At 39.1% G+C, this 9163-nt stretch overlaps 1 protein-coding gene across 2 annotated transcripts; it reads left to right on the forward strand.

The window, feature by feature from the left end:
* Positions 1-4177: 4177 nt before the first annotated feature.
* Positions 4178-8890, forward strand: LOC137278510 (uncharacterized). Of its 2 annotated transcripts, XM_067810888.1 has the most exons (7): positions 4178-4251; positions 5041-5376; positions 6262-6399; positions 6949-6970; positions 7292-7329; positions 8040-8087; positions 8676-8890. In XM_067810888.1, the coding sequence occupies exons 1-7, from the start codon at positions 4197-4199 to the stop codon at positions 8723-8725; spliced, it is 687 nt and encodes a 228-aa protein (XP_067666989.1). In that variant the 5' UTR covers positions 4178-4196; the 3' UTR covers positions 8726-8890. The 2 variants fall into 2 exon arrangements, with proteins under 2 accessions (XP_067666989.1, XP_067666979.1); XM_067810878.1 differs by lacking the exon at positions 6949-6970 and having other exon boundaries at positions 6262-6424.
* The last annotated feature ends 273 nt before the right edge of the window (positions 8891-9163 follow it).

The raw sequence follows: 9163 nt of genomic DNA on the forward strand, positions 1-9163 counted from the left end.
GTCATCAACTACTTTCGTTTATTTGTAACCATCACGATTTTGTAATGTTATGCTGCACGGGCGGTGTTTAAATAAGCATAAAAGGATTTTTTACCAACCCCGACATAAATATGTGTAACCCAGTATAATGACCAAGTGATGAAAACATCAACTAACAAGGAAGTCCAACAGGCATGTAGCACACGGGAAGTCCAACAGACATGTGACACACGTAAGAGCATCCCGTCACTGATATTCACAATGGGTTTCCTTAACTCTCCATGCGATTACGAACAACAGCAGTTCAACTCACCCCTGGATGGTAACATGAATTTTGCCTTTGGCGTAAAACCAACACATGACTGACTACAAATGAAGCATCTCGTTTTCATAAGTCATGTGTAAATATATGAGCAGTGCATTTGAAGAAATAATAAAATTCTCTAGTTGCTCCGAACTACAATCTGGTCTGAGCATAAGGTGTATAGTTATTTCTAACAATTTAGATGTTAATCCCTGCTGATTACACGCTGAAACAGTTGTCAATAGTTAAATGAATGGGTTATTGAACATCCATGACGAGATGTGGTGCGTTCGTGGAAAGTATAAACCTCTCCTGCCTCAGCAGTAGCACCCTCTCGCACAAACTATCTGTTTGCGTTTTGCTTAACGCAACAACAGTTCATTTTCCAACAATAAAAGGTAAACGAAGGCTAACAAATCCAAATGTCCGTCATTACCTTCAATATTTTAAAAAAACTTTAATCATTAATCTCATTGTACGTTTTACTCATTTTTGTGATTCAAAAGAATTTTAAAACTTTAAAACTGACAATAGCTGACTTAGCTATATATTAGTTAATACGTTGTTTCGTCACTGTCCCATTCGCCTGTCAGGTATTGGCGGTACAGTGTTTAATTCAATAAGGCTGCCAAAACAAACATTGTGTAGAGATAATGTCGACATTTTAAAGGAATGCGTTTGCAAGATCACCGATTCAGCTAGCGTGCAGGAAGCTGGCCAAGTAATGTGATGACGTATCAGTCCTCATCATGATAACGTCGCTTAAAACGACAGTATACTACGGTTATAACGAATTGAAAATGTTGAGTGAGTGACTTTAGTTTCACACCACTTTTAGCAATATTAAACATAACTTGCTTAAGAGTTTATGCAATAATACATTCCTCTCTTATGGCTAGCTCAGGTTGTCTAAACAGTATGCACAGTCAAGTGCTAAGCCTAATGCTCGTCTCGAGCACTTGTTTACTCTGCCTTACCACGGTTTGGCCTTACCCCAGTCACTAAGGTACGGCAAGCACGATACACGATTTGGCCCCAAAAAGTGTAAGCACCCGGCGTGCTAAGGGTAACCCTAGATCTCATCAGGCATGTTACCACTTAGCCCTAGGGTGTTCTTTGGCAATCAGCCCCCTACTTTTCCCAATACGGTTTGTAAAATAAATATTGTATTACACTCTCTGTTATGTCATTATTGGCATAAATACATCAATATCGCTACGGGGGACACGTTAGTCGTTCGTCCTACGCACATCGATTTAAAATACAGCCAGAAACCGGACCGGATAATTGTCCATCGACATGAACACAGTTTACTGTACCTTCAACTAAACTGGTCACCAAGGTCACATGACCAGGTCCTAGAGGACGCTTCCTGCTGGGATTTCTAGAGATTACACTGGCATGTTGTCGGCACATAGAAAGATCTCTTGGGCATTTACTGATGGGATTGTAGTTCTCAGGTCACGAAACAGTTGAACTAAACCACCATCCTCGGTGTTTGGCAGCTTGACTCCTCAGAGTTTCTAGGACTTCAGTCCTGCCCCACAACAAAGCACACAACACATCTAGCTTTACCTTAAGCAACTCAAAAGTGCCCAGCTGAAAGCAGGTACCCGATGAAATAAGTAATATGTAACCACTAACCGTCTAGCTCCCAACACTCAGACTGGGTTAAACGGGGTAATAAATAAATTTTGGGAGCTTCGAGCATGCATTGTGCATGGAGTAATGCGAATGATAAATGCACTATTATTATTATTATTAACGTTGTCGGGGAATAGAAAGATAATATTTTCGATAATAGTGGTCGTTTCTTCCTAGATCTATGTTCATGATATCAGTCACTGGATTGCTTGGTCTGGGCACGTATTTATGATATACGGCAAAATTTTTATTCTTCCTTTTATAAAAGAATGGAGATTATGCCCAAACATGTGTCATAGGCTTACATTTGACCAGTGGAATCAAATTGTAAGGTGTAGTCTCATTTTTATCAATGGCTCACTTGGATTTTAATCAAAACACACTTACTTTCTCACATGAGTACCCTGATGCTTTTCCTTTTCATGGGTGTATGAGTTTGTGTGTGGTCACAATTTCGCAAACATCAGCTAACATCACTCTCTCTTAGTGAAGTGGTGCGAGGGTAGCTTAGTGGTTGAAGCGTTCGCTAATCACTCCGCAGGCCCGCGTTCGATTCCACAAATTGGTTTAATGTGTAAAGCCCATTTCTGGGGTTCTGGTATATCAAACGTACTCACTCACTCAGTAATTCGTAAACACATGTTTGGTTTGTAGCCGGAATCCCCCCGTGTACTAAGCAGATATATATCTTGTTACTTTGGTCTTGATACCTTCTAGAGTACCCTGTTAAATTGTCCTAATACCTTCTCAATACCCTGTTATATACTTTCTGGAAAGAGCCTTATCACGCTGAATTAGGCTTTAGCTGACAATGTCAAAGGCAATGATGGCAACACTTTTTACCCATTGTGGATTACATTTTTACACATCATTAAATATGAACATTTCACAAGGGTTAGGAAAACAAAAACAACTCAGCAGACAAACAAAGTTATCAGTCATGTATATAAAAGGCGAATACTTGTTGGAAGAAAAAAATGAACTCCTTTACTTTGAACGGGGTATTTGACCGACTGTAGTAAGATTCTTAAATCTTATTTAATCATGCATTATTGACAAGTAATGCATTACTTTTCAAAGAAACAACATGACACTTTTACAACCGTGTTAACACAAACCCTCCCTTTCCGGCTTTCTTAAAACTCGGATGCGTGTGTTCTCTTGTATTTTACCCATACATATACAATGTTAAATATGTCACCATCGATTATTATGCAAGATGAACAAGCACTCTAAGCAGGACGAAATCTGGCCGGAAGATGAATCATATATATCATATATGACGCTCACAAATGCGCACTGCTCACGAGCAGGATGTTGGACGTTATCTCGACTCTGTTAAATAAACTTTGCTCCACTACAATAATTTGACAACCGTTATAATCCGGGTCAGAAATTGCCTGGTCAGAGGCGACAGATGGGAATGGGAATGTTGACTGACCGGATTAATGTATGTCATGGTATCAAAGTTATGATACGATTACAGAGCACGTCCATATATCAAATAGTGAGGAAGCCAGGTGTGTCAGAAACGTTCAGCATATCCTGTCCCACTGGTAGCATCCATCAGAAACGCGTGCACCCGTTCTGCCACGGCTACATCACAGTTTGCAATCTCCTTCACATGTCTCCATAACACATATGCAAGAATTTACAGCTTATCTTACACACACCACAAAGGATTAGCACCACAAGGAACCAAATATGAAGTGATGTACAGGATCAAAGCACAACGTATCACTACAACTTAATCCTATGATCAGTTACAGCCCGTGAGGATGAGTTCATAATCCATGCTTGTCGCAAGAGGTGACTAACGGGTTCGAGGTAACGTTATTGACACATGTCATCGTGTGTCAATTGCTAAGCTCGATGCTCGTGTTGTTGATCACTGGATTGTCTGGTCCAAATACGATTATTCGTACCGCTTTTGCATAGTTATACAGTTATATTATTGCTGATTGCGGCATTTAACTAAACTCAGTTATAAGCATGCTACACCAGGACAATATATATAGTCAGACACCACTATGTAGATTTGCTTTGTCAAGGAAATGATGAGTGAGTGAGTACGTACGTATTTACCTCGCTTGTTGCAGTATTCCAGCAATATACCGGCGGCGGACACTAGAAATGTGTACGTGTACAAACTGTACGAAGCTACTTTAATCGTAAGAAAAAATCGGAAGTGTTGAATCATAGCAGGATGCAAATTAATGTCCGACAGTGCTCATTATACGGTGTATACTTACATCACACCGACTATTCAATGGAGTTGAGGATTCTATTATTTATGACAACGATTTCTTTCGCCACTGGCCAGGGTGAGTAGACCACACCACGGAGCTAAAAACACATCTTTATCCACATCGTACCTTATTTGTGAAGTAAATTATACAGCAGACTGTTTTTACGATGTATTAGTAGAATGAGACAACAGAGAGTTATTTATACATGGTACAGTCATAACTAGGTGGTGCTTTCTCCATAACGGAGATTCAAGCTTAAGCATGTTATCAAAAACAATAACCTAACTCCCGGAGTGCTAAGAATGAATAGAAAAGTTCATTGGAGGCACAGAGGAAACAAGTGTAATTTGGATGCACATAGTTTAGTCCATGTATTTGTCTAATGCTGATGTTTTTTGTTTTGTTTTGGTTTGGATTTTTTGGGGGGTATGTATATTCACTGTCCATAATATACTCTTCAAACAAAGGTAGGAGAACTGTACTTTCAATGTACGATTGTCAAAATTGGGAGATGTATAGGGATGAATCAATGTTGATGTCACCAGCACCTTATGCTTCTCTCAAGAGGCCATTAAGGAGATCAGGTTGTCAAGGTTGTCATCGTATTCAGATTTCGTAGATCGACGCTCATGTGTCCGTCACAAGATTGTCTGGCCCATACCCGATCATTTACATGTGCCCGTCAGACAGATGGAAAATGGTTGAGTGAGGCGTAAAACGGCAAGGAAAATGGCAAACAAATAATGAACCAAACACTACCACAAACTCACTCCCGTCTTAGCATTGTCGAAACATAGTCTATCGATCTTCGTTGTTTTCTTTTAAACTTTTAAACATGAGTGTGTTTACGTCGATGTTTTTCAGTGACTATGGCGATTTCAAAGAGGAAAATAACTTTAGGATCTCTAGTAGAGCTCGTGTGTGCGCAGCCTGGACAAGGATGGAGATGTGACTGGCATCGTGACGGTGAACCAGCCCTCACTGTGAGGAAGACAAGTCAAACCCCATGTGGAGTGGACTGGTACATAGATTATCCGGCGAATACGAAAGTGATTTGTCAAGCAAACAGTGGACGTTTCCTGCTGAGGTTCCAAAAGTCTACGATTGAACTGAACGGCACAATATGGGATTGCAAGATTGATGGTTCATTTGGCAGCAACAGTGTAACGATTTCATTGACAAAGGAATGGGAGAAGAAAGGTAATTCAAACAATGTCTTCAATAATCTTTGCATTACATTTTTTATGCAATTCAGTTGGATGAAAGGACCAATGTTTAGAAAAAGTTTTAAGTGAGAGACAACGTACATAGAAAAGGATCACATACATATTCAGTTACTTTAATTTATGTGCTGTGAATAGTAGACAAAGTACAAGAACGTGGAATCACAATGAAATGTAGTCCTGCATTAACGAAAGATAACGTCACAACAGTGACATCGCTGGCGATGTCATCTTCTAGTTTTATTTAATGACTCCATACAAGTCGATGTACATTTCTGTTAGAAGTTAGAACACCCAAAAAGCAGATGCACGTCGTTAGAGCCGTCTGACATGGTTGACAACAAAACCCATACTTTTGAATGACATAACACTTCTTGGTGGAAAGGAACCAGGAAGCACATGGAAGTAGAAATAACCCCTAGTCCCTTTTCTACTTCATTGCATGCTTTGAATTGCAATATCAGTGAAATTCGAAATTCTGGAAACTATCAAATAATTCAACATACATACATACATACATACATACATACATACATACATACATACATACATACATACATACATACATACGTACGTACATACATACATACATACATACATACATACATACATACATACATACATCTCTCTAACTATTTCAATATTTCAATCTGTGTGTAGATCGATCGATCGATAGATAGATAGATAGATAGATAGATAGATAGATACATAGATACATACATAGATACATACATAGATACATACATAGATACATAGATACATAGATAGATTGTGGGTGGGTGTTTGTGTGTATGCAGTTGATTCGTGCATGCACCTTTATTCCTCTTAGACGTTTCACCAATGTCTATTTTTGTACCAACAGATACAACGACTGCTGAACCAATTATAACACACACACACAAGGATATTGTCTATGTGACGATTGGCTGTTTCCTCCTCATCATTGCATCGGCTGGTGTTATCATAATTTGCAGGAAGCACGGCAGAACACGCCAAAGCGGTAACGATAACACATCCTTCATAACGTTCCTAATTTCACAGCGTGCTCTACAAGTTTGTATCTATCAGGCTGTTTATGTGTTGTAGCATGTACAATTTAGAGAAGACAATGTATATAATGATATACCTTGAGATATGTCAGTTATAGAATGGTTCTCAGTCTCACGGTTGGATGCACGTTTCTGGCAATTAGACTAATTACATTAACCCTATTGGCAATGTTTCTGGACTAATGAAGGACAGAATAAACCAAAAAGGATGCAGAAATGTTGAGGATATGACGGAAGAAGTGGTCGAATATTGGGACATAATTTCCTACAAACACTGATAGTGCACCTGGGCGCATTCAGCCGTGTATTGCAGGGCAAGGTACAGGTCACACAAAGTACTAAAAAGTCACCTAGACTGTTTGAAACCCATATCTCAGCGTGTCCGATTAAGTAAAATTTCTACAGTTTATATACATGTATTAGACATTTTCCGAAACAACTTTCTCAATAATTTAATGATATTTTCATGCATTAAAGTACCAATGCGTTGTTGTTTTCAGAAACCAGAACACTAACTTACAGGTATTCATTTGAAATGAAACGTTCATGCTATCATGTAACTTTAAATAAGTGTGTTTGTCATTTCTTGGGCATTCATTTGTTGGACACACCTCATGCTCTTTCCTTGCCGCGGTGTAATGTGCTCGTCAACAAAAATGTAAATGCCGAGTATAGGAACGAAGATAAGCTTTGAAGATAAATCTTTTACTCGTAAAACGGAGCTCAATTCAGCATCCAAGTGAACGCTGTTGCATGTTATTCCTGATTCTGCTACTTACAAGGAATGTTGATCATCCCTGTGGGCCAATACTGATGTCTAATAATTATGATTTCTGTTGTCAGCCATAATGGAAAGGCTGGTCGAACAACTGATAGCTTAGGTGAGATTATGCATCATATTTACATCTTGCTGTTCTGACCTTACTAACTGACATTAAAAACAGGATGCAAGCTACAACTTTCAGTATGTGTATGCAGAAAATGATTTTTATCTATAAGGTAAGACATATTGCTACAATTATCATTGTATTTAAAGAGGTAATTATTTTATTCTGAACGCCTTAGTGGATAGTGTCGGTCTTTTGCAGGTTAAAGTAATGACTGGTACGAACAAGGAATAATATTATCCTGATAATTTTGCATCAATCGATAATTTGAGCTCATGATGTTTCAAGCTGTGTAATGTTATACTGTGAGGCCAACGGATGTCATTGTAATTTTATGTCATCCATGAACAATTCGAACACAACATGTTTTAGGCATGGAGATTGATATTAAAAACTTTATACTATTGTAATGTCTGGTCAACGTATAGCATGGCAATTTTACGACATTCATTAACAGTTTGAACCTATCATTTGCTAAGCATGAAAATCTTCAAAGCTGTTTCCGATCACTATCTTGTAACCAGTATAGAGTTCAGTTCTTTCAGTGATATAGGAAAACGACTTTTACGAATCAAGTAAAGAACATGAAAAGAGTAAACATGCTCATGCTACGGCATCCATCGAGAACTTGCAAATACGACATCTTATAATTATGTGTTTTCGATCACTGTCATGTGGGGTTTTAATGAGTTCATTTGTTTCAGTGATGCAAGAGAATGACTTGTACGAGTCAAGTAAAGAGCATGGCAGAGGTGAGACCAAGATGTTTACATCAGTCAGCATGGGCAATAATAAACGAACTGACATCTGTTGCAATCAACAATCGGTGTACAAAGGTTCCCAGTTTGTTTACCTGTTGTTGGTTTCTCTCCTATCTTAGTCCTGATTTCAACACTGTTCAAGCATTCGGTGCAGATGACATACTGCCATTTACTTGAGGAAACATGACAGTGGGGCTGTTCACGTTGTCCAAATGGTTCAGTTAGTACGCTACGAGTGACGGTCAGGGTTAGATGTGGTGCTCAATACCGCATGCTATTTGTAAGAGACACATGACCGGATGGGGTGGTCAGGCTGTCTTAGTTGAGGCATGTCATCGGATCCTTGTTGCTCATGATCAAAGCTCAGACTAGTGATCACTGGAATGTTTGGTCCAGTCTTGATTATTTACAGACCGCTTCCATATAGCTGGAATATAACTGAGTGCGACGTCAAACAAGACACCAACCGACAGTAAAGATACTATCGTTATGAGGTATAGCTTGTGTACAACTAGCCGCGCGTTTCGAAGTTAAAACCTGCATACTCTTTTGTCAGTCACTATTTTGTATTCATTTCAGTCGCCACAAAACACACAACTGAAATCTACACAGAAATTGAGTTGGAGTAACAAAGGCTGTGTCTGTGTCACGTGTAAAGCATCGTCAGTTTATATGTCCGTGGAAGGAACTTTTGTGCATGTTGATGGTTTCACGAATGAACGTGCCTGCAACTGGAAAAAACGGTTCACAGTGTACAGATTACGATTATGACGTAAAGATATTTTCTAAGGCTTTACAGTCTGTTTATTTTCTTGTTGAGCATTATTCAAACATCTCCATCCAACAGCACCATGCCATCCTTATTATGAAGCTAACAACCCTTGAAGATCCAGGTTAGAATTGATCTTCAGTAACCCATGCTTGTCGTAAGAGGCGACTAACGGGATCGGATGGTCAGGCTCGCTGACTTGGTTGAGACATGTTATCCTATCCGAATTGCCTAGATTGATGCTCATGTTGTTGTTCTGTCTGGTCCAGAACGCCACCATATGGCTGAAATATTGTAC

The sequence above is a fragment of the Haliotis asinina genome, chromosome 1 (genome assembly GCF_037392515.1).
Source record: "Haliotis asinina isolate JCU_RB_2024 chromosome 1, JCU_Hal_asi_v2, whole genome shotgun sequence".
In the NCBI taxonomy this organism is placed as follows: Eukaryota; Metazoa; Mollusca; class Gastropoda; order Lepetellida; family Haliotidae; genus Haliotis; species Haliotis asinina.

Coding starts and splice junctions, on each gene's coding strand:
- LOC137278510 (XM_067810878.1), top strand. CDS start 4,197: ATGGAGTTGAGGATTCTATTATTTATGACAACGATTTCTTTCGCCACT. Junction 4,252..5,040: donor TTCTTTCGCCACTGGCCAGG/GTGAGTAGACCA, acceptor GATGTTTTTCAG/TGACTATGGCGATTTCAAAG. Junction 6,425..7,291: donor GATAACACATCCTTCATAAC/GTTCCTAATTTC, acceptor TTCTGTTGTCAG/CCATAATGGAAAGGCTGGTC.